Genomic DNA, 26,363 nt, shown 5'->3' on the forward strand with positions numbered 1-26,363 from the left:
TTTAAAGCAGCAGCTCTAGCATATGGTTATGACTTCTTATTAAATAATGCAAAGCCAATTCAAAAAGAGCTCTGTTCAATTTACTTGCCCAGCCAGACAGTCCTCTAGGGGGTCAAACTTCATCATTCTTCACTCCTCCTCTCTAGAAAGCTCGTTTCTTTTAAGGTACAGACGTAGCTATCAGGAAAAAGCAGTGTGGATCTCCTGCTAAGTACCTACGGCGGGGCCGTCTTCCGGTCAGAGTACAGGGGACACACTGCCCATCGGCTTCACGAGGGGAGGGACAGTGTCTTGCAGTCTTGCTCTATCTCCTCGTCGTGTCTGCCCCACAACAGTCACCCTCAATATTGGTTGAGTGAATCAATGCAGTGAACAATAAATAAAGTAGTAAATCAAGGAGCTGCAGGAATCAAATTCAGGTTACCAGGCCAGTTATGGAAACATTAAGATCAGGATTCTTGCATGGAGGAAGCCCAGGATTGCGGGGGCTACAAACTATCCAAGACTCTTAGATAGGGGGCTATGTATAGTGAGATCACCTTGTTACTAGCCTTTGTTACCCATTCTCACTCACACCTTATAACAAATACATGAAATGTTGAAAACGATAATCCCTTGGTCAGAAGTTTAGTGCTAATTGGACCTCTGAAGTTATCAGCAATGACTGGGACTTATTTCTGGCCGACTTTATGCCAACACAGTTTACACACATTAACATGATCACGTTGTTGAGCAACAACCCTTCAAGGTGGCCATTAATTTTCTTTAATTTCAGATAGAGAAGTTACATGCAGAAGATTAAACAGCTTACTGAAGTCAACTGGCTAAGGTTAGCATCTGGGATTCGAACTTGCTTCTGGGACTCAGTTCCTTCCCCTACCCACAATGCATTTCACCAAATCAAGCAGCATGCCAAACACCTAGCCAAACAGAATTTGTAGTTTTTTTTTTTTTTTTAATTTCTAAATTGTGGGAAAAAACCACACAATATAAAATGTACCCCCTTAACCATTTTAAGTACACATTTCTGTAATGTTAACTGTATTCACATGTTATGTAACATCTCTAGAAATTTTTCATCTTGTAAAATTCAAACTCTATACCTATTAAACAACACTCTTCATTTCTCTGTCCCCAAAGCCCCAGGCAAGCACCATTCTGCTTCCACTTCTATGATTTTGACCACTCTAGATACCCCATAGAATAGTGGGATCATATAGTATTATACTTTTGTGACTGGCCTCTTTCACTCAGGATGACGTCCTTAAGATTCATTCCTGTTATAGGATAGGACAGCATTCCATCCTTTTTAAGGCTGAATAATACTCCATCACATGTATACATAACATTTTCTTTATTCATCTGTCGATGGACACTTGGCTTGCTTCCACCTCTTAGCTATTGCGAATAATGCTGCAATTGAACACGAGTGGGCAAATATTGCTTCACGATACTGCTTTCAATACTTTTGGGTAAATACCCGGTAGAGGAACTGCTGGATGGTAGGGTGGTTCTATTTGTCACTTTCTGAGGAACCTCCATACGTTCTTCCATAGTAGCTGCCCCATTTTCCATTTCCACCAGCAGTGTGCAAAAGTAGACAGATTTGTTTTTAAATAGAATAACTGTCAGTTTAATGTCAAACTGACCAAACAGCCCAGACTGTAGTGTCAAGCAGTGACTGAATTCTTAAAAATCTAACTCAACTAAAACTCTAGACCTCAGGCCTTAGTTTTTATAATTAAAGCCACATACCACTTAAACATGTATTGCAGATTTATAAATATGGATCAGCATCCCATTTTAGGACAAATAACTTTAGCAGTCATTTTCTCAGAGACTACAACAAATGAAGGAAAAGTAAAGCCAGCGTTGAGCCCGTGTGAAGGTATCAGAAGAATTCTTACTTCCTGAGAAGAAGTATAAGCATGTACACAAATTGCACTCTTACCCTTGTTTTGGCGTCAATTTTAGCTCCTCGGTCAAGCAATAGTTTTACCATATTGGCATTTCCTCTTTTTGATGCAACGTGTAAAGGCGTGATGTCATTCTGTAGGAGAACAGAAAAGAAGTATAGTTTCGGTATCTTTAGTTCAACCAAAACACCGCTTCCTCAACTTCCCCCAACATGTTCTCACTTTTTAATTTTCTTTTTAACAGCCATTGTGAACAGAATACTTCCCAACATTTCTGAGAGTAATTTTACTCAGTAAATTTACATCCCAACATTTCTGACAGTAATTTTACTCATCCCTCCCAAAAAGGGATGAATTTTAAGGAACACAGTCTGTGGGGTTGGGTCCAACTTTATTTCATTTGACTGAAGTGACCGGTGATGAGACGGCTTTATTTTTATTTTTATTTTTTTTTGCTCTAAAATCCTGCAGCGTTAAGTCAACGTGTTGTCTTACAAGCTTGCACGATACCTATTGGGTAATGAGTGGTTGACTAAGTGGCTGATTACATTGGCTGAGACTCAGTGAAAGGAGTATCATGTTACTCAGAGCCATCTTTGGGTTCATTTGAGCACAAGATATCAAGGAGAGACAACAGCAACCCCAAGTAGGAAACTGGTCAGTACCAAAGTCACAGGACTGCCCATGCACGTGGGGCTTTTAAAATATGTTCACAGGCATTTATTAGGAATGTCACAGAAAACTGTTTTTGAAATTCCCATTGAGGAATACACATCTTGTTAGGACAATCTGAAATTCCAGTCATGACCCCTCAATACTACAGGTCTTCCCTCCATGCATCTTACAGGCACTATGGCTGTTTCCAGGCTGTCAGGGAAGTGTGTGTATACAGTGAAAACATTATCTATTTTGGCTCCTTACTGCTGTGTAGCAACAATATGGATTTAAGGTCCATTGTTCACATAAGTCAATTATAGGATGCATAATCTCAGCTTGTAAGGGGTTATGTTCTTGTCGTTTGATAGCAGATACAATGTCACAGCTCCCAGGTACTGATCATTCCCGTGTAGTAGGCACTGTGCTTAACTCTTTACTGTCTCATTTAATTCTCATAATCCTCACAATGCCACAAACAATCTGACTTATAATGTCTATTTTACCAAAACACAAATAGCTGGCAAAGCCAGGATTCAAATTAAAGTATGACTCAGCTTGGGTTTTTTAGAAAACAACTTATGATGAAAATTTTCAAACAGATACACAGTTTGAAAGAAAGGCATGAGCTTCATGTACTTATCACTATGGTTCAATACTTATCAACCTTTTGGTGATTTTATTTCTTCTATGCTCCCTGCTATTTTGTGTGTGTATGTGTGTGTGTGTGTGTGCGTGTGCAGAAATTTAAGAGAAGGAAGAGAAAAAATCCTAGGCATATTATTTCACCCACAAATACTGCAATTTAACTCTAACAGATAAGGATTTTTTTTAAACAAGTCATCACAACACCATTATCATATTTAACAAACTAAAAATAATTCCTTCATAACACCAAGACCCTGTCAGTGTTCAAATTCTCCCATTATGTCCAGTTAGCTCAGCAGAGTTGTTCAAATTAGAAGAGCCACACCTGCATTAGTTTGAAATGTCCCTTACGTCTCTCAATCTCTGTAGGTGCCCAACTCCGCATTCTTTTGTCCATGACTATTTATTTATTGAAAAAACTGAGTAATTCATTGTGTAGACTTTTCTAACCTCCAGATTTAGCTGCTTTCATCCTCATGGAGTGTTATTGGATATGTTCTTTTGCCCTGTATTTTCTATAAACTTTTCTAAATATTATAAAGTATAATGCTCCTAGCATTACATTCTCCTATCTGAACAACTCTTGCCCTCATCATTCTTAGGTGCCAAAGTATCAATTGATTCATTACATGAAAGCAGAAGAAAGACCTCAGGAAACCAAATTTGCTTCAGTAATGCTGGTGGGGAGTACACAGGATGAGTATCATGGCTCTAGACCAGGGTAGACAAACTTTTTCTGCATAGGGCCAGATAGCAAATATTTTCAGCTTTGCAAGACATACAAGTTCTATTGCAACTATTCAGTTCTGCCATTGTAGGGCTAAAGCAGCTATATGAAATATGTAAAGAAATGGGAATGGCTGTGTTTCAATAAAACTTTATTTACAAAAACAGGCGGTGGGCCGGATTTGGCCTGGGGATGGTAGTTTGCTGACCTTGCTCTAGATCTACCAGGCTACAGCTGAAGGTTTCAACTATGTGTAACAGTTTACAAAAGAGGAAGTAGAACTCTATGCTGTGCATTGTGTATGCTTTGGTCCCCTTTGGTGTGGACTATTTTTGGTGTGAATGAAAGCTGGCAGAAGGAAACAAAATTCCTGATGACTTTTTAACTGTCTTGCTTGTCTCCATTGTCCGAGTGCAGACCCAAGCAGCACAGTGGGTGAATTCTAGACCTGAGACAGCAGGTGGAGAGGCAGGTTAGGTCTGTAGGAAACATGGTCTAAAGGAAGCTTACTGGGCCCAGAGTGGGAGATGGTGCAAAGATCTTATCCCTCCCCGGCGGGAGTCAGGGCTTACGTGTGATTTCCCTTTAAAACTGTGCCCTTGCCTGGTTGAGAAGGACTTAATTAACCTCCATTACAAGTAGGCTAATTTTAGTGAGAGAAAGACTCCACTTCTAATTTTGCTCTCTTCCATATTCATGTATTCTCTCATACGGTGATACATAGATGTCAAAAGTTGCCTTGAAATTCTAACTCCCACGTTTTTCTACACCTCTCTGACCCTAGAGGAATACTTTATATTTCTATAGCACTTAAAAAGTGTTGTAAAGGGCTTACACTTACATAATTTCATTTTATCTTCACCACCCTCTATTGAACTAAATCACTAATCCTATTTGACAGATAAACGGGGGAACAGAACTGGTCAGTAATTTGTATATTAAAAGACAGTGAATTAGAGGCAGAATCGGGATGAGAATTCAGTTTTCTAGACTCTTGGGCAGTGGTCTAGAAACAACTATTGCTTCTCCTCTCTGTCAAATGGAGCTTCTGAATGAAATACATACTTCTGTGTTCCTGAATCTGGTAGTGACTGCTTCTGTCAATTAGGAACAAATCAAAATGAAAGTGGTACCCCTAGACCACTCAAAGGCACATTTTATATTCTGCTTCATTGGTTAACCAATAAAAATGTTTTATGTCCTACTATGCACATGACCCAGTGCTATACTTCCATTGTATAAGTCCACAACAAAAATATGGAATCCCAGCATATCAAAAGAGCCCAGTGATGTTAGAGATGAAAATGCATGCTTAAGAGAACCCTCATTTGCTGCTCGTGAAATGTAAACTTACACATGCTTTCTGGGATGCAATTTGGCAGTATATATGAAAAGCCTTCAACTCTAAAACCACAGATAAAAGGCAGAGGTTGATTGCCATAGTCGAAAAGGTGGGAATGTTAAGAAAGACCCAACCCTGGGGTGCCTGGGTGGCTTAGTCGTTAAGCGTCTGCCTTCGGCTCAGGTCATGATCCCGGGGTCCTGGGATCGAGTCCCGCATCGGGCTCCCTGCTCCTTGGGAGCCTGCTTCTCCCTCTCCCACTCCCCCTGCTTGTGTTCCTGCTCTCACTGTCTCTCTCTCTGTCAAATAAATAAATAAAAATCTTTAAAAAAAAAAAGAAAGAAAGAAAGACCCAACCCTGAGGTCTAGGCACACATCTAAGACTGGGGCTGATCCAGAACGAAAGAACCCTCAGTCCCAGCACAAGCCTAGCATAGAGTAACAAGCAAGAGTAGTAAGCTGCTGAGGTCAGATAGGAGCTTAGTGAGAGACCTCCTCCATGCTTCACGTGTGCAGGGAGAACTGAGGACGGAGCACCCACACCACATAACATTCTCTGACCCCCCCCCCACCCTCCCCTGCCACTACCCTGAGCATGAGGCAGTGTAGCCCTCCTCTATAGGGAGCTGAAGTCCCCTCAAACAAGATGTAAACTCCGCTAACTCTTGACTACACTGACTCAACCTTCCACATGTACAGCCTGACAGAGAGGTATGCCCATTTTCACACAAAGACACTACTGACCTCCGTCTCTCTTGCATTCTGTCCAGTGGAACAAGTGAGCTACAGGTATCAAAAGTTAGGGAATTTCACCAAAGACATGGGATTTCAGTCAAATAGAAACCCTCGGTAAGAAAAACCACAATATAAGAAACATAGAATTCCTTGGATGGGCTCATCACTAGACTTCACGCAGCTAAGAAAAGCATCAGTGGGCTAAAGATACATCAGTATAAATGATCTAAACACAAAGAAAAAAAAAGAGTGGAAAAGAAAGAACAGAGTCTAAGGGCTGGGGGACAGTATAAAACAAATGATTGGAGTTACATAAGAAGAGAGGAGATGGGGCAGGAGAAATACCCGGAGAGACAATGTTCAAGAATTATCTCAAAATAATGAAATGTATGAAACCACATATCCCAGAAGCTTGGGGAACTTCGAGCAAGATAAACTATAAACAACCAAATGTCAGTCAGACACATCAGTCCAATTGCTGAAAATAAAAGATAAAGGAAAAATCATGAAGGTCACTAGAGGGGAAAAGGACATATTTCATATAGAGAACAAGGACAAAAATGACAGCCTTAGAAATTATGTAATGCTGACAACAAAGTGGAATCTTCAAATACTGAAAAGTTAACACCTGTCTGATGAGACTTCTATACCCAGTGAAAATATCTTTAAAAAACCGAGGAGAAATAAAGACTTTTTAGGATAAACAGAAACTGGGAGATTTCATTACCATCAGACCTGTAATACAAAAAATATTAAAGGAAGTTCTTTAGGCAGTGGGAATATGATGCCAGTCAGAAGCTTAGACCCACACAGAGAAACACAGAAATGGCAAAAGTGAAGGCAAATATACAAGATCATTGATTATCTAAAGCAGAAACAGTAACAGTGAATTGGGGGCTTTAAAACATATGCAAAAGTAAAATGCACACCACCGACACATAGATGGAAAAATGAGAATGACACAGTTGTCAGCTCCACACTAGGTGTAAGGTGACATAACTATGAAGGTAGACTGTGATAAATTAACAACATACAAAATACACATTATTAAATAAAAATATGCTCTCAAATTTATGCATAAGTATATGTATACCTACATTCCAAAAAAGCTGTCCAACTATGGACCCTAATGTTAATCATCTATCTCTCGGTACTGAGATTATAGATGATCTTTTGCTTCTTCATGCTTTCCTAAGTAATTTCTACTATGTACATTTGTACAACGTATGTGAAAAATCGTTGTATTTCTTCTTTATCATTACCTAATTTGCAGCCCTTCATCACCATCTCTGTCTTGGTTCGTACCATTTGCATTCCCCACTCTGACAGCCAAGGAGAGGTTTTACCTACCCATCAACTTGCCTTGCATTTGAACTTTAAGGGAACCTGTTAAGCCTAGAGGTACAAAATTACATACGGCTAGAGTTAAAGGTCTATCTGTTCTAAGAAGAAACCTTAATTAAAACTTGGATTAAAATACATTCAACCTAGAGTTTTGACCTGAATTTAGTGCAAACAAGAGTAAATGCTACTCTAATTTTTTATGAAGTAGCTTATTAATGGAATTTTTTTTTTCTTATGCCAAAGATGCAACGTTCAATGTAATAGAGTACATTAGCATTTTGGTAAATTTTGTTAACTGATGAGTACATCTGATTCGGTCTAATCACCTATTTTATAGATAAGGAGGAGGCCAGGGAGGGTAAGAGGTTGCCGGGAGTCACAGAGCTGGAGGCTCGGCCACGATCCCCAGAAACTGCCTTTTTTATCTCACTGAGTTTAAATCACTATTTTCATCTCCAGCACAACAGGATCTTATTTCATTGAACTTTTCCATTAAACTAGTCAATGCAGTAATTATTCACTCTAAAAAAAAGGGTAAATCTGATGAGCCAGTGCCTTCCTTTTTCTGGCATTTACTTCTCCTCAACCCTTGATGGAAGATGGTGGATAAAGACAAAAAAGCAATCACATCACATATATACACATATGTTTTATTAAAAAAACAAAGGAAATTGGCTGTAAAAATATTTATGAAAACATTAACAGGTTTAATGTTAATAATGGGTAAATATTCAGAATTTTGACTGAAGAAAATTACTGTACTCAGCGGGTTTAATTCTCTCAGATTTCTTGGCCAACAACCTAACCAGGTACTTAAAAAAGCAACTTGGATCATGACTGTATCTGCTCATGTGTGGATGTGTGTTCTCACCACAGTGTGATTGCTAGCCTTTTCTTTTCAGTCATTCATGTTCTTCTATGCTGATCTTCTCTTATCTTGATTTTTCAGTAAGACTTTTCACCCACAGCCTACCCTTCTTGAAGACAACAACCACTGACGTTACGGAGTAAAAATCTCAATCCCGAAGAACAAGTTTTGCCTTCCACTTTTAGGGAAAAGAGAAGCAAGATCACCCAGAACAAAGGTAAGCTCTCGCGGGACTCCTACAAATTCAGTATATTCCATCATATACTCACAAGTAGTCCATATTACTTATCTCATTTAACCCACACACCAACTCTAGAAACAGGTACTCTCTAATTTTTTTCCTTATTTTACAGATGAGGAAACTAGAAAAAAGAATCAAAATAGCTTGCCAAAAGTCACAAAGCTGCCATAATTTATTTGCCCCAAAGTTTATGCTTTCTTCACTAGACCAGACCATGCTGTCCCTGAGCTTCTAAACAGTACAAATATATAACCAATTCTTACTATTAGAGCATTCCTGTGCAAGCAGATACAGAGAGCACTGGGGTCCAATAGTACAGCAGTTAAGAGCTAATACTCCAGAGCCAGACCACTTAGCTTCAGATCCCAAGCCGCCCCAGACTAGCTGCCTAACCTTAGACGAGTTTATTTAATTTCTTCATACCCCAAACTTATCTGTAAAATGAGGCCAATAATAGTATCCATATTATAGACCTGTCATGAGGATTAAGTGAGTTAACAAGGGTAGTCTTAAGAATGTTTCTTGGCATTTAGTAAACATGATACAGGTGTTAGCTATTACTATTCTTTTTCTTATCTCTCATCTGGACATTTAAAAATGGATGACATGAGGCACCTGGGTGGCTCAGTCGGTTAAGCGTCTGCCTTCAGCTCAGGTCATGATCCTGGAGTCCCAGGATGGAGTCCCGCAACAGGCTCCCTGCTCAGGGGGGAGTCTGCTTCTCCCTCTGTCCCTCATCCTGCTCGTGTTCCCTCTCTCTCTCTCAAATAAATAAGTAAAATCTTTAGAAAAAATGGATGACATGACCGCCTCTCACAAAGACATTATTATGAAAGAGTTTGGGTAGAAAAGACATGGCAGAGTGGAAGTAATGCGTGAACTCTAAGAAGGTGCTAAAGGGGGCAGTTCTTAGGATGGATGCAAACAGTGTTTGATTTGTGTCTGCTCAGCACAGCTCAGCCTGTGAAAAGCCCAGAAGGGGTGTGCTGAGGTGAGTCGTGGCAGAGAGGAAGGCAAGAAGGGCCAGAGTGGTGGCTGATAGAACACGATGTATGTGACAAAATGTGATACAAACATGGAAAGGCATCCTTTATTATTATTATTATTATTATTTTAATTTTTTTTTTTTAAAACTTCCAGGGACTTGGAAGAAACAACTAGCTCTGTTGGGAAATAGTGAAATTGCTGGCTTCTTTCTTTCTGAGATCTCAGCTGTTTCTGAAAAACCCAGCTGGGGTAGTAGCCGAGGCCCTTTATGAAATTGTCACCAAGGCCAGATTTTTTCTGCAACTTCCTAAAGTGAAATCAGGGCCACTTCCTACCTTACTTGTGATAAATGGTAGACTTTTCTTTCTGTTTAAATATATAAAGGGCAGCTGACTTCTGATCCCCTGTACCCTCTCCTCTCTCTCCTTTTCTTTAAAAACATCTAGGAGGTTATCACTAAGTAGAAGAGTCGGTATGATCGTACTCAAGTCTTTCAGGTAATGAAAAATTAAACAGTAAGACTATTTTAGTTTAGTTCCTTGATACGGTCTCAATTGAATACAAATTCTAAAATAATTAAATGTTAAATTGAGAGGGAATCTGTTATCTTCTGCTAATTCTTACACTTGTTACTACTATGGTTTTAAAAGTTTGTCAAAGTGGCAAAACAAGATATCTGAAAACGGAAGTTTTTTATGTGTTAATGACTTGCATTTAAAACACACCCATTTCAAGATTTGTTGTGTGTCCTCTTGCTAGTCTCTTTATTCACTATCCCTAGTGTAAGTAGAAACAGAAAAAATGATTAGTAAATAAGTTCACAGAGTGAGCACTGGGAAGACATTTAAGCAAGGCCTACTGGATTTCGTCATCCACCTCATAGATATTTATCTCTTGAAAAGTCTTACAGCCTCTGAGAGGAGGACTGAAGGAGATCAGAGTATGCCACCCCACAATATGCCACTTGGGCATAAAGACTGTTTTGAGCTTTCTGTCTAAAAGCAAAGCACAGATTTCCCTTTGGGAAGGTGTTTCCCTCTCCCAAGCCAGGAATAAGGTATCTCTGAATCTCTCATCAATGGAGAAGGCAAGACTGGGATCTGCAAAACTGAACAACCCTTAGCATCCATTAGTTTCCCCACCCATATATTCACCTTTCCCAAATTCACTGCCTCTGGAAGCCCAAATTCCCTTTGTCATTGTACTTCTCCAAATGTATCACCCTTTGTTAAAATGATACATAAGCCCCTGGGGTCTAACTGCCTCTTGGGGTCTTCACTTCTTTTCTAGGAAGGCCTCTGTATGCATCATAAGCCTTTCTCTCGTTTATCTGTCTTTTGTTAGTTTAATTTGCAAGACCCCAGGAACTAAATCTAAGAGGGTAGAGGAAAAAGTTTTTTCCTCTATCACAAAGTCATATGTGCCAATCTCCAAACAATATATGCTTGGTAAGTGATATTTTATAGTTATATAGATTTTGATACAATGGAGAAAAAACACAGAATTGAATTCCTGTTCACTTTCATTTCCTCGAGAGTATTAAAATGTGTTCTTTTTCTGTTGATTTTTATTGCTTTTCTGTTGATTTATTGAGCCAAAATCCACTGCAAGTCTTCTCCAGTCGTTTATTTTTATAACAGGCTTATTGAGATATAATTTACATATGATAAAATTGGCCATTTTATAGTGTACGGTTCAGTGGTTTTTAGTATATTCACAAAATTGTGCAACCATCATCAGTATCTATTTAGAACAGCTCATCATCCCCCAAAGAAACCCCATCCCATTAAGCAGTTACTTCCCATTCTTCTGTCCATCCCCCAGCCCCTGGCAATCACTATTCCACTTCCTATGCATTTGCCTGTTCTAGACAATCCATATACATGGAACCACACAACATACGGCCTTTTGTGTCTGTCTTCTTTCACTTAGTATAATGTTTTCAAGGTTCATCCATGTTGAAGTATGTATCAGTACCTCATTTCTTTTCAAGAGGATGCCTGATTTTTTAATACCTTTATAAATACATAAAATATAAGCACACAAATAATGCTTTCAGTGATAAGGATTTGAGATTTCAAGGACATACCCAGGAGAATTTCAAACAATGGAATCTAAGTTAATACTTCAGCTTTTCCAGTCTGACACATAGTAGGGTTTTTCTTTAAAAAAAACTTCAAACTTAAATGTTCTAATATTAATAATAAAAACATAAAATAAACTCAAACTTCCTTTATACTATAGCAATCATTATTAAGATGACTACCAGTGTTAGTAAAAGCCCGTTCTCCTCCTACTTCATGAAGCTTTAATGCAATGAAATAGGTCTTTTTAGGTGAAATCTTTTCCTCTTCTCCAGTTTTACTAGCTGCTGGTTTCCTGGATAAGGAGGTTAAGTCCACACAGGTCCTGCTAAGACTGACGCTGAAAATGCTGAGGCCATTGACTTTCCCACCTCACTCCCTTCCCACAGAGACTAACCAGCTCCCACTGGCTTAGACACTGGCTGGTGTTGGGCTCCCTGGGAGTAGCAGCAGATGCCTGGATGTGTGAGGTCTGCTGTGAAGCCAGGCTCTGAGTATTTAGATCTGTTCTGCTCTAAAAACCTCAAGGAATTTATTTATTTTCTTTTAAGGATAAAATGAGGCTGTTTATTGCGAATACTCTTAGTTTTCACTTGGATTAATAGCAGGTCTCTCATCAACAATTTAGATAAGGCTCTGCCAGGTCTCTCACTAGCTTTAACATTTTGATTATTCATTTATCTCTTAATGGACACTTGGGTCGCTTCCACCCTGTGGATATCGAGAATAATGTCGCTATGAGCGTGGGTGTATAAATGTATCCTCAAGACTCTGCTTTCAGTGTTTTTGTAGATATACCCAGGAATGGAATTGCTGGATCATATGGTAACTCCATACTTCACATTTTGAGTAACCTCCAAACTTTTCCATAGTGGTTGTACCATTTCACATTCATCCCACAAACAGAGTACAAGGGTTCCAGTTTAAATGCTCACCAACACTTGTTCCCTCTCTCCATTTTTTTTTTCTTGAGAGTAGTCATGCTAATGGGTATTCAATGTATGTGTGTTTTTAAAGATTGAGAGAGAGAGAAAGCGTGAGCAGGAGGAGTGGCAGAGGGAGAGAATCTCCAGCAGACTCCCCACTTAGCGCAGAACCTGACTCAGGGCTTAATCTCACGACCCTGAGATCACGACCTGAGCCAAAATCGAGAGTCGGTCACTCTACTGATTGAACCACCCAGGTTCCCCCAATATGTGCCTTTAAAATATATCTTTCAGGATACATTTCAGAGTTTCCATAATTCCATAAACAATGAGGAGTTTTTGACTACTGAATGCCTTTTCATCCTATAAGAATTTGTTAGAAAAAAGAACTCTGCTAAAGAAATTGACACCTCTTGATTTAGACCAAGCAACTCTTTGTTTTGCAGGACAAATGTAATTAAAATGAAAAAGAGCTATAAATTATGAGGCTCTTGTTTTTGCTGGTTCTATGAGATAGATCTCATTTAATCTCCATAAAAATCCATAAAATAGATGCTGTTAGCTCAAATTCACAGGTGAGCAAGGTGAAGCTGGAAGGGGCCTCAGGTCACATGGCTAGAAAATGCCGGAGCCAGGATTAACCTCAGTTGTCTGATTCTAAAAAGCTGTGCTTGCCCGTTCCAGGTGGAGAGTCTCTTCTTAACTTGGGCAAACATCAGCTCTAGCTCTGAATCCAAGTAGCACTGTCTCCATACTGAAAATGCTGCTGGCATACAGCTTCCAACCAAAAAGGAAAGAGCGTATCTCAAAGCTAATAAAAATAAGCAGAGTCTAAAAGAGTAGCTAGTCCAGCTCTGTCATTTTAAATAAGAAGAACTCATGGCTTTCAGATTTTTTTTAAAGGTGTCATTATCAGCGCTCATTCAAAAGTAGCCTGCTCTGTATTACAGTAAGAAAGCCCCTCCTAGCTTGAAATATCTGAGTAGAGACACATATAGTAACTGAACTATTAAAAATTCAATTACAAAGTAATCAACTGTTTTCTATACATTGAGAAAAGTTGTTCTGAAATTTTGTAACTCTTTAAAATGAGTTAATCTAGTGATATTAGATTTCCTGTTATGTTTCTAATGAATGCTATCGCTTTAATAAAAAAGTCCACCCCTTTTTCTCATGTTCCACCATCCCAAATTCTTAAAAACAAAAATATTAAGGGGCTTTACAATGATACATTTTCCACACTCCTATATCATTTCTGATAAATCCGGAATGAGATTCACTTCTGTATTAAATAATTTTCTTTCCCATCCAAAAAGTAACTCATATAGGCTTCTGAGATGTCAGTTAACTTGAAATTGTTAGTTTCTCAAGTATCCTGCCCTCGTTTGGTCTTTGGACAAAGCAGATCCTTGCGTGGATAAATTAGATCCTTGCTCAAGTTTCAAACAAGTTAAGAAATGAAAACAAGGTCTTTGAAGTTTTTAAAGAAAAATGGTTTGGGGAAAAAAAAAAGTAGTCTTGGTGCAAATGGCCTTCCCTGTGTGCAGTGCACTTGTCCTAAGGAGATGGTACTGCTCTTCCAGGGACCATGAAGACCTCAGCTACTCAGCGGCCAATACCACACACCCTCAGCTGCCATTTGGGCACCGCGGGCGCCACTGATGGTCATGCATGAGGCATGATAAAATGGGGTAGAAGGTCTGGATCTAAATCCCTGTTACTCTGTTTCACTTTCCATAGGATCTGGGACAAACGACTTCTTGGGATCTCAGTTTGCTCATCTGTGAAAATGTCTACTCTGTGGTCTCAAATGATGCACTGTACATAAGTGTTCTGTAAACTGTGCATATGATGTAAATTCAAGGTTACATTATTAAGGAGTTATAAAGATAGTTGTTATAAGCCAATGAATTATTAAGACTTCTATGACTTGGGGTGCCTGGGTGGTGTAGTCAGTCAAGCACCCAACTCTTGGTTTTGGGTCAGGTCATGAGGTTGAGCCCCACATGGGGCTCCACGCTCAGTGAAGAGTCTGCTTGAGTTTCTCCCTCTCCCTCTCCTCTGCCCTCTTCCTCAAACACTCTCTCTCAAATAAATAATCAATCTTTTAAAAAAAGACTTCTGTGGCTCAACTTTGGACAATTTATATAAAGATTTTCATAGCATGGCCTCAGAGAGTGTTTTCTAATTGTGTCTGGTCAGAAGAATCACCTTGTTAAAATCACAGATTACAAAGTCCGCCCCAAAGGTACTGAATCCAAATCTAAGGGAATGGGGGGCAGGGGGGGTCCACTGGCCAGCTGGGGAAACTGGCTGCAAGGCCCTGACTTGGAGACTATGAAAAAGGGGCTTTTAATTTTCAAACTCAGAGGAACTCGCTGCTTGTAGAGACAAGCCTGCCTTGTATTTCTTCTTACCAGAAAATGGATATTATACCTTTTTGTCATAAAGCCATTACGTTTCTAAATATCAGGAGTTCGTTTCAAACCATGATCTTTAGGGATTCAAAAACGCAGAAGTGAGAGAGATAAATAAAACATGGGCGGGGGGGGGATGAGAATGCACTATATTTTAGAATGAATTTGATCATTTGTTACTCTTTAGGTTTGCTAATCTTCCGGTTTAACTGTTCTTAAGTGTGTAATGGGATTTCCTGGTAATTTTTTTTAAAAGTCCTTTAAAATCCTCTTAAAAAAGGCATTTAATTCACTTTGCAACCCTGGCACAAGCAGAGAACGAATCGCCAGCTGGTACAAGACAGGCTGTGGTCAGTTCTGGTTTCCCTGTGGGTCCTGTGTTCAGTACGAAGCCCGGACACGCTGCCTCCAATGTTCGAATGGTATGAACGACACAGTCTGAGTGTCATTTATTTTTCAGTCTGATTTTACTTTATTCACTTTACTGTGTCTTAGCCCCAGTTCCACACCTTAAAGCTGTGTGGTTTTGCAAAAGTGATACCACTCCTTGCTTCCTCGTGTGTAAAATGGAAATCATACCCCCACACCTCACAGGATTCCTGAGAGGAATACATGAAATACTGTATAGGAACCTTATTACAGTACCTCATGCCTAGTAATAAATGAAAGCCGCTACCTAAATTAGCTTGAACTCTGTGTAAGTTTTGTCGACCTCATATTTGAAACTTTCAGTAGTAAGAGCTGAAAGGGAACTTAGGGTCTTCTGCCCTCCCCACCCATTGGGGTACATCACTGGGGGAAACTCAGTGCTCTAAGGATGAACTTTAGGGCCCCTTTTCTCCATCCTGGGATTTCCCACCTCCCTACCTTAGCTGTAAAGAGATGTTTGTTCCAGCATTCTCAGAGGACACTGTTGGCATCTTGGTTGGGATACTGTTATTTGCATGGGTCTGTCCCACACATGGAAGGCGGGTTAGCCATCCTGGTCCTGTCCCATTACGGGCCAGCCACGATGACAACCAAAAATGCCTCTGCAAATTCCCAAATCCTCTATGGAGAATGATTATCCCCCTTCTGCTACTGAGAAACTGTGGATGTAGTAGGACTCTAAAGAAATCATCCCCGAGGAAGGAGCATCAAACCAGGGAGGAAGGAGCATCATACCAAGGGTTGGACAAGCTTCTCCTTGAGCGCAGTTCTTTTCCCTGTGTGACTGGAGCATGCCATAGCTCACAGCCAAGTATCTTCATTTCCCCTTCATTATGTATGTCATAATACGTCTTAAACACCACTGCCACCATCCCACTTCTCCAGTTAAAGACCTGCAATGACTTGTAGACACAGACTGGAATGGTGGATACCAGGGGCTGGCAGGCTGGGAATTGAGGAGATGTTGCTTAAGGGCACAAACTTGCAACTAGTAGAAAAATGAGTTCTAGAGAGCTAATGAACAGTCTGGTGATTTTGGTCAACAATATTTGTCTGTTTCCAGTCTCACTTCCCATTGGCAAATGGACTCAGTCTCCATTTCTTGGACTTGATTCTAATCCCCTTGTTTCCAGCACAACTTACTCTTCAATTTTTTTCCCAACTATGCTAGCGCATGCTCATCTCCTGCCTGAACTTGTCTCCTTGAACCTCCTGCATTGACTTGGGAGAGAGCCAGTAAGTGACTGTTCATGTTTCTCAAGTTCACCCATTGCAACCTTTTGGTTCTGCCCAGTCCTAACCTCTTCCCACTAGGTGTCCCTTCACGCTTCACCCTGCACATTCTTCAAACCACTGGAGGAAGAAGGGAAAGATTTTGGCATGCAAGAATGTGCAGGGCTCAGGAGCAGACGAGGGTGCAGCTGAGCTGCTCCAAATGCACTCTCCAGTGACAGTGTGGACAGGGTTCTGAACGTTCAGCAGAGGGGCGCATGATCCCTTTGCTGCTGTCGGCACTCACCAGAGGAAATGAACATTCTACAGCTGATGAATAATTCTCTTTTAAAGTGCCAATGAATTAAGTGAGCTCTGCCAACTCCTACCTTAATAGAACTTTATTTCACTGAATTTCCAAATAGGATTTATTTGGGTCACTTGAAAATGTTCTCAGAGCAACAATTCTAGGGCAGAAGCACTGCAGGAAGCAGGGCACATGGCCAGTGAGGAAAAGCGAGGCAAAGAGAAACATGCACCTTCCAATGTCAATGATTTAATCAGAAGTCTTACTGTCTCAAACAACGTCATAGTCATTGTTTCTTAAAGGCCTACCTTCTCATGCTGATAAATAGCACTGCAAACAGTGTAAATCCAACATTCTGGGAAGCAACATTTCCAACTACCTCTACAAGTCCTCCAGAGAGCTGCCATGATGCACCTGCTTGACTGACAATGTCACGCTTCTCAGGCAAATGTGTCTTACAGTGACGGGTCTCCTCCGGGATGCAAGCAGTAGCAACCACCTCCACCACAAGCATGGCTGGGGCCCTTGCCCATGTGCTGTGGGTCAAGCACTGTGCTAAGCAAGTAATGTGGACTATCTCATTCAGTCACAATGACGTTATGCATGAGGGACTATTATTGGACCCATTTTATGAGTTAAGGCAGAGGGGAAAAGCTTGTGACTGACTGCTGTCTCTCTCATCGGGCTGTTAGGAAAGCTGCAGGCCCCATGATGTGGAGACTTGCCCTGGACCACATCAGTAACTGATGACGCAGCAGAAAGAGAGCCAGGGGTCCAACACAAATCCGAGGACTCCTTCCCTATGCTGCTACAACCTAGAAACATCACCTCGTCAGAAGAAAAAAACACAGATCCTATTCCACACAGCAAGATGTCAGTAAGCTCCAGTGTACTAAGGATTTAAAAGAAAAATGTCCTTTAAAAATTATATGGGTGGGGGGGGGGGGGGGGGGGGGGGGGCCACCTGGCAGGCTCAGTTGGAAGAGCATGCAACCCTTGATCTCAGGATTATAACTTCGAGTCCCATGTTGTGTGCAGAGATTACTTAAAAATAAAATCTTTATAAAAAAACTTTTTAATTATATAGGAGTTTCTCCTTTGATGTGGCATTCAGGAAATGAAATGAAAAAGGCAGGAAGGAGATTGCATAGCATGCTAAGAGCAGCTCTCTATAAGAGGTGTATCTCCCACCACTGTGCCCTTGGTTTACTGGTTTTGTTCCTCCTGATGTGTTAATGTCAATGTCCTCCTGCCAATGATATCATGGTTGATGCAGTAGCCGCATGGCTACTTTCCCATAACTCACATTCCTTTGCTAATGCTCCCACATCTCCATTTTCATTCCAAACGTGGTTTTTTTTGTTTTTTTTTTTTAAAGATTTTATTTACTCATTTGACAGAGAGAGACACAGCGAGAGAGGGAACACAGGCAGGGGGAGTGGGAGAGGGAGAAGCAGGCTCCCTGCTGAGCAGGGAGCCCAATGCGGGGCTCGATCCCAGGACCCTGAGATCATGACCTGAGCCGAAGGCAGACGCTTAACGACTGAGCCACCCAGGGTCCCCGTCCAAACGTGGTTTTTAAAAAGTCTTGGTCTTTAATGCTGCAGAGCCTGTACTAGGAAATAAACCTAAGTTACTCTATCTTTGAAGATATGTATCAATAGAATTGAATGTGTTTATGTGTGCATGTCTTTTGTCTTTGTAAAGAAAGATATTTAATGTTAAAAAGGTTAATAGGAAGGTTATGGGTGGTTTTTCTTTTCTTTCATTTGCTTTATTGTATTTTATTGTATAGTGCAGGGGAAATATATTAAAAATATATTTTCACTGGCACTGCCACGCAAACCAAAGTAGAGTCTTCAGAAGTGCTGCATCCTTATAAAACCATTACAAGAGTCACATTCTTATTGCGCACCCTTCTCTGTGGAGGAATAGCTGATGTCTTTTCTAGCACCATCTGGTGGTGGCCTTGACTGGGACTTAATAGTCCAGAACCTGAGGCCCTGTTTAATCAAACACCCTTAATTGAACAAAGCTTGGTAGTGGCCATGGGTGAATGGTCCTTCGTTCTAGGCTTCTTGTCTTCCAAGGTCATCTACATTGTCGAATCACAAATCCTCCTGCCGCTCAAAAAAACTTGCCCCTCGGCACCTGACATTCAATCTGTGGGTCTGGTGTACTTGCTTAAAATCCCAGTATTAGAATCCTGTGGATTTCCCATCTCCCTTCATGCGCTGATGTCAGTTTGGGAAGCAGTTCCCTAACACCAGCTGAGGTTCCGTTTGAAGTTCGGAGACTAGGGAGAGGACTATGGCTTGAGCAAAGTGGATTTACACAGAGGCTGGCTGCCCGGGAGCAATGACATGGGCGCCTGCAAGTTATAGGTTCATTTACTCTCGAATTCAATAAATATATATTGAGTCTTTCCCAGTGCTAAGTGCTGGACTATCCCCAAGGGATTCTAAAATGGTTACTAATACACAGGTCTGCCTTCGAGGAATTCAAAGTCTTGCGAGTGCAAGGATGTGGGAGCTGCATTTCATTGCACCCCTACTTCGGCCCACATAGGACTGTTGAGACAGGACATGCCAAGTGCTTAACAAAGAAGCTGAAACTTAGTAAATACTCAATAAACTGTAACTATTTTAATAAATCATTATTACTACAAATTTCACCAACAGAAGAAAGGAAGAAAATGAACATCTACTGAGCCCTTATCCTGCAGCAAGCAGGGTCCCACATGCGTTCACACTGTAGCCCTCTGGCTGAATGGGATGCAGCTGTATGTCAAAGTACCATTTCATCAAAAGCAGATAAAGGGCTGTCAGGCAGAAAAAGAGAGGGAGAGGGAGAGAGGAAAAAAAAAGTCCTGCCTTCTTATAGTACAACAACCGAGGAATGGTTCTCTGAAATAAAATGTCTACCTCTCCTAAAAATATCTACATGGCAAATATGTTGCTGAGTCCTTCGCTGAAAGATGGAAAAGAAGAACTTCATGTGAAAGTGGTTATCACAGCGCTCAGCACTTGGTGAGTACTGGGGAAGAGGAGACTTCCCAGGTGAGAAGAGTAGGTTCTAGACGAGGAGCTCAGCAGGGAGGGTGAATGAGGCATCTTAGCACTCAAGGGGCTTAGCTAACAAGGAGAGTGTGCCAGACACACAATACCATATACATGAAAGAATATGCAATGTCTACCATGTGAGAGCGAGTCAGAGTGTGATGGGCACGCCTAGTGACGTGACAGGCATAGCAGCTTGCTTCGGGGGGTCAGAGAAAGCATCTTTGAGGAATAGGATGCAAGCAGTCTTCACACAGATTAAAAAACTGAGATTTTTCAGAAGTGAGGTAACTATGTGGCAAAATCTCCGGCAATTGAAGACCTCTCTTGAGATTTATCTCATTTCTTTTTTTTTTTTAAAGATTTTATTTATTTATTTGACAGAGAGAGACACAGCGAGAGAGGAAACATAAGCAGGGAGAGTGGGAGAGGGAGAAGCAGGTGCCCCGCGGAGCAGGGAGCCCGATGTGGGGCTCGATCGCAGGACCCTGGGATCATGACCTGAGCTGAAGGCAGACGCTTAACGACTGAGCCACCCAGGCGCCCCGATTTATCTCATTTCTAATACTTCTGAACTTCACATAGCATGAGTTGGGGAGAAATCACTACTTTAAAGCTTCTAGTAATTTTTATTTCTCTTTTGCAAAAACATTTCAGTTTTATTTTTGGTGGTGGTGGCGGCAGTGGTGATTTCTAGTTACATGATGAGAAAGGCAAAATATTCCTTTGGAGCAAAAAAGGGCAAGTCCATCAGGAGTAAAACTGCTCTGCATAACTATATAAGGGATCATTTTCCTTGGAGGAGGGAGTTACATTTAGAGATAATTATTATGTTGATGGGAAGAAAGACCTGAGACTAATGGTGTCTCAGCTTTGTTCTAAACTTTTTGTGCTGATGGAAATGTTAGGTATTTTGCGTTAATGCGTAGCCACTAGCTACAGGTGGCTGTTGAGCACTGGAAACATGGTTATTGAGAATGAGAAATAGAACTCTGAATTTAATTTAATTTAAATTAAAGCTACTTCCCACTAGATGGTGGCTACTGAATTAAGGTGGCCCAGGTATGGAGAAAACAGGGTTATCTCTGTCACTGGGCCCAGAGACTAGGTTAAGGTCCTGGAATCCATCTGGGAGAGACATGATAAAAGGGGTTGCCACTGGGGGAAAGCAAGATAGACTCTGCCTCTGGGGGTTCAGGAGGGTGGTACCCAGAGGTACCCTGGGGAATGGGTCATAGCCTATGGACTTTTGGGGGCAGTGTTGTCCAGAACCCGTCCTTCAGCTTTGCCTCTCTGATCTGAACCCCCTTCATCAGTCTCTACGTTTCTAGAAAAGTCATGTTTGGTATTATAACCTAGACTCAGTTGTGCTTTAGGGAATTAAGAGAGAGACTATGTTGTATGGTTTAGCACTTTGGAACCTAAACGAGTTAGTAGAGTAAGGGCAATAGGTTCCTCAAGTCTGAATCTCCAGCTCTTTAAATGTTTGCTAGACTGAATTTAATTGAGAAAGGAAATCTCCAGATTCTGTTTATCCATGGACATTGCTTTGCTCATTCACATGCTGAATCATGTTGACCTCTTATGTGGGCGGAGTCTAAGTCTGACACTTTCATTTTTCCACCAACAGGTTTAGCGGTTCACCTATCTAAAATAAAGTAACCTTGGGCGCCTGGGTGGCTCAGTGGTTAAGCGTCTGCCTTCGGCTCAGGTCATGATCCCGGGGTCCCGGGATTGAGCCCCGCGTCGGGCTCCCTGCTCAGTGGGGAGCCTGCTTCTCCCTCCCATACTCCCCCTGCTTGTGTTGCTGCTCTCGCTGTCTCTCTCTGTCAAATAAATTAAAAAAAAATCTTAAAAAAAAAAAAATCGACTGACGTTTTGGGGCGCCTGGGTGGCTCAGTCGTTAAGCGTCTGTCTTTGGCTCAGGTCATGATCCCAGGGTCCTGGGATCAAGCCCCACATTGGGCTCCCTGCTCCGCGGGAAGCCTGCTTGTCCATCTCCCACTCCCCCTGCTTGTCCCTCTCCCACTCCCCCTGCTTGTGTTCCTGCTCTCGCTATGTCTCTGTCAAAAAAATAAATAAAATCTAAAAAAATAAAAAATAAAAAAATAAAATAAAGTAACCTTTCATGCGACTTAATCAAGTTCCGAATATGGCCCGGCACCTGCCAAAATCTTGTTCAAAACATCTGATATTTGAGAAAGGCAGTCCAATGGGCATGTGAACCAGTCAGTGATCTGTGACACACACGCCCAGTTCTATCAGATACAGTTAGAACATCATCAAGCTAAGCACCTGGGCCATAGTCCCTCAGCCTCCCTGGGCCAGGTGCCTTCACAGACCAGATAGGCAGGACGGGGCACTTGGAATTGAGCCTTTTGAAATACAGTCATTAAAGGTATTGTCAGTTATGAAACTCACTGTTCTTAATAGAAGAATTCACATGATAAAAATCATATTTTAGTTATTTCACATACACAAAAAATGGTCTCTATAGATAACTGTAAGATTTCCTTTGTCAAAAAATGAAAACTATTATCATCCATGCTTCCCTTTCCGCTACATATATCAAAGCCCTTACGGCCTAAATTTATTCTCCAGTTGTATTCACTGGTTCATTCCAGCTGCTTGGTAACATTTGCTTTTTGTGTTTCATCCTTAGATGTCTTAATTTGTACAGCTTTAATCTGCAAACCACCTGAAATCCTTTTGGAAACAAACGAGGTACAACACTCAAACACATAAATCCCTAATTCCTCCCAGAGATCAAAACCAAAAAGTACTAAATGGCAGGACCTATATAAGGATATTTTATTCAATTATCTCCGCAAATGGGGAGTTGGATAATCATTACAGGAGAAAAGTCAATGACACGAGTGAAGATTAAGTTGGGTGGCCCATTATATTTGATGAAAAAAACCTCTGAGCCAGCGTATTAATCTAGCTCAGTCAATAAAAGGAACTTTGCAGGCATGCACATACTGATTTGGCCTTCAGTTACTCCAGTGCAAAATGCTCCTTCCTGGAATGATAATCACTAGCAGCTCTGGTGTGTCTTAGTTACATCCTCTTCCCCAAGAGAGCTAGAATGATTTGCTAAGAGAGCAGGGGGTCACGCATCCATTCTGACAATGTCGATGCCGTGTCAGCAGACTCCGTTCACGGGGTGAAGAATGCGAAAGCTGCCCTGCAGCAGGAAGCAGCCACCCCACTACTTCCCTGCAGTGGGCCCAGGAGGCTGCCCAGGTCTTCATGCAAGATCCAAAAGGAAATATTTGGGGTCTCTTCCATAGACATCGCAACATTATAATACACAAATCACAACAGACATCATCATAAAAATCAAGGGAAGGTGCAGTAAACAGGCAAGTGTGCTCTAAATGGGTGACGGGAATTGCAACTCAGAGGTACACATTTGCCATTGGCGAGGATCTGCCTTACTGCTGCATAAATTAGCTAGCCCTGCAGAGAAGCACAGAAAGCAATCTGTTCTGCTGTGTACTCCCTTCAGCGACACCATGTTTGTTTCTGCCTCGTATCTGCTTTGGAAGTGCATATCTACCAAATGCAGGAAATGATTCCAGAAGAGCTGTCCTTGCTCCTATTCCCCAGCTCTCTCTGCCCACAGGTAGCCATTGTCTAGGCCATGTCCTCAGCCCACAGAGAACTATGAGACTGTATCTGCCTTTCTCCAATGATCTGTCGCAGCCAGCGAGCAGAAACCACAGCCCCTAAGACAAGGGCTGCTGTTGGTTTTTAATTTACCTGTAACCACCTAATCCTTGCCTCGCTCAGACCCGGTTCCTGAGGCTTATGATCCGCAGCTAGCTCTTAGCAAGCAGGGCTAAATGAGCCTCCCTTCATTGTTCTGACCAGGTAAAATCTGTTCCCATCTGTGTTCTGGGGCATCTTACTCTCTGAAGCTGTTCCAGCCACACCCCCGAGGGACGTGTGGTGCAGAAATTGCCCAGTGAAACTGGGCAGGGAGAGGCCCCGGTCCCCAAGTGCAGATGCTGCGTTACTAGGTAATAGAATTGCTAGAGATTTGGAACCTAAAACGGGTTTCTTGAAGCTGTCTACAAAGACTAGTTCTTCTCAGACATCCAAAAGCAAGTCATCCATCACCAGCTGCAGAGGGGAGCCTTGTGTCGGGGTGTAAGGGACCGCGCAGGCCTCCCACGAAGTACAATCAAATTACACCACAGCCTTCAGCTCAGAGTGCTGGTAGGCCTCATTAACTAGGGATGACAGGAGAAAACGCTTTTGTAAATCCGTAAAAAGTCTCAATTTTAACATATTTTAAACAAAAACACAATGTGATTATTTTAACCCACAGCAAGGTTAACAGCGAGGTGGGTCTGAGATCTCCAATGATCTTTAATCGATAAATAAGCATTCGTTTGTAATTAGCACGTTCATTGTTTTAATGTAAATGGATGGTTTGGAATTGCTCGAAGGAGTCTGAAAATACTGTAATTTGTCCTCTTAGATCCCTTAAACATTGCCCCAATCTTCTTATTTTCAGCAGCATCAGGAAGTTTCTGAACAATGGCGCAAAGACAAACCTCAAACGCTACCCTGACATAAATTTCCCAAATGTCCTAATTAGAAGATATGACTTAATGAGGTTTTCATTATACTGTGCATTACAGAAATAAAACCAGAAGAACGCATCTTCAAGACAAGAACTTCAGTTTTCGCAGTGACGTGCCCCTGTGCACGAGGTGCTTAACTTTGTCCTTCAAAATGTCAAATTAGGCTTCAGGTCAGCCATGTCACTGAATGCCAGGAACACGCACCGTGCAGGAATAACACGCTCTGCAGTGCCAGGAGCTGACGGGCGCTCCTGAGTCATTTAAACCGATCAAGGCTTTCAGCAAGCCGATGACAAGGGGGCAGGAAATAGCTTTTATATCAGTACAATCTGAGTTCTTACTAATTTTTATAGAACTGATGAGTTATAAGAAGAGAGGGAGAAATGAACACCTGGAGTGGCGTAAGGGAGACAGAAGGCTGGAGTGGCCGGGAGCTTTCCTATCCTGCCTTTCCTAATTTGTTGGCTCTGGGATCCTGGACCAGCCGCTTCTTATTGCTAAGCTTTGGTTTCCTCTTCTCTAAAACATGGATAAATAACACTTTTCTTGATATTCGAATAAATGAGATAAACGTGCATAGCCTGGCATCTGCCACACAGGAGCGACCTCAAAGATGGTATGACTTCTACTGCTGTTGCTAAAGCTAGTACTACTATATGGCCTCTCTCCGATCTCATCTAACCCCATTTTCCTCCCACGAGTAAGGTTCTAGCAAAAACACCACCTCACATGCTATGCTCGAAATCCCAGTGCTGATGCTGTACTTGCCAACAACGTGTCGGGCCCTGTGCCCTTCTAATTCCCACAGTCACCCCCTGAGGGAGTGGTGATATTATTTTATTGTTATTATTCAATTTCATAATTCACACACCGTTTCATCTTATCAATGAGGAAACTGATGGACCCCAAGAAAATTTAAAGCCAAAATTGGAACCCAAGGAGTCTGAATCCTGAGCCCACACTATCAGGCTACTCCTCTATCCTGCTTCCTCCTTCCTTTCTATTTCTATTTCCAATGATGAGGTGTCTCAGGATCAGGCCCAGCACCAGACTGGTGTTTACACTCAGAACACTACTACTCTGGACGGCTGGGTTGCTATCGAGGGATACACATGATACTGTAACTCCTTTCTCCAGGAATATGAACTTAGTCGGGGTACGGAAACTTGTGACTCATTATGAAAGTCTGTAGGGGACAGACGATAAAAGCAAAAGACGGTCTCTGTGTTTTGGGTTCTGAAGTTTGGATCTCATCCAGATATTTCACTCTTTTCTCATCTGCAAGGTCAAGACCCTGCTAGCTAAAGCACTCTTAGTGCCATCTGACCCATTTCTAACAGTCTCAGAAATTTCTACCCGGGGAAGGGTTTGTACTTTCCAGTTGTGATTCCTTGAATCGCATCTGCTACATTCACGTATATATGTATCCTCCCCTCCCCCCCCCACCCATGATCATGGCTTATTTATCCTGTTAGGAAACAGGCACACCTGTATAAAAGCAAGAACATGCAGTAGGAGAAGTCGAAAATCACAACTTTCGCTGACTAGTAGGTAGGACCTAGAGGTCAGCGGTCCCAACCCCCTCCTCCTGTCAGGCAAGGAGGGCTCAGAAGGCTTTCACATGCTTTCAGGGCGGGTCCTAGCGCCCTGCTCTTACCCTCGCAGTGAAGTCCACAGCAGCCGCTCGGTTTAACAGCAACGTGGCTACGTTGATATTTCCATAGTGAGCAGCTATGTGGAGCGGAGTGAAGCCACTCTGCAAAGAAAACATAGCAGACATTCAATTGATTCCTGCTGGACCCTTGTCCGACACGTTAATACCATAACCCTGCCCAAATCAAAGGGAGGAAGCAAAATATGCTGAGGTCCACA

At 41.7% G+C, this 26,363-nt stretch overlaps 1 protein-coding gene across 1 annotated transcript in view; it reads right to left on the bottom strand.

Annotated features, from left to right (window-relative positions):
- The window catches only part of LOC123323178 (ankyrin-3), a 113,578-nt gene that overhangs the window by 70,556 nt on the left and 16,659 nt on the right, over positions 1–26,363 (bottom strand). The window contains exons 7-8 of the mRNA XM_044916209.1: positions 26,149–26,247; positions 1,952–2,050 (exon numbers count right to left, since the gene is read on the bottom strand). Of these exons, the coding sequence (XP_044772144.1) occupies positions 1,952–2,050; positions 26,149–26,247 (198 nt within the window). The remainder of the gene's footprint in view (positions 1–1,951; positions 2,051–26,148; positions 26,248–26,363) is intronic.

This window comes from Neomonachus schauinslandi, chromosome 6, assembly GCF_002201575.2.
Source record: "Neomonachus schauinslandi chromosome 6, ASM220157v2, whole genome shotgun sequence".
Lineage (NCBI taxonomy): Eukaryota > Metazoa > Chordata > Mammalia > Carnivora > Phocidae > Neomonachus > Neomonachus schauinslandi.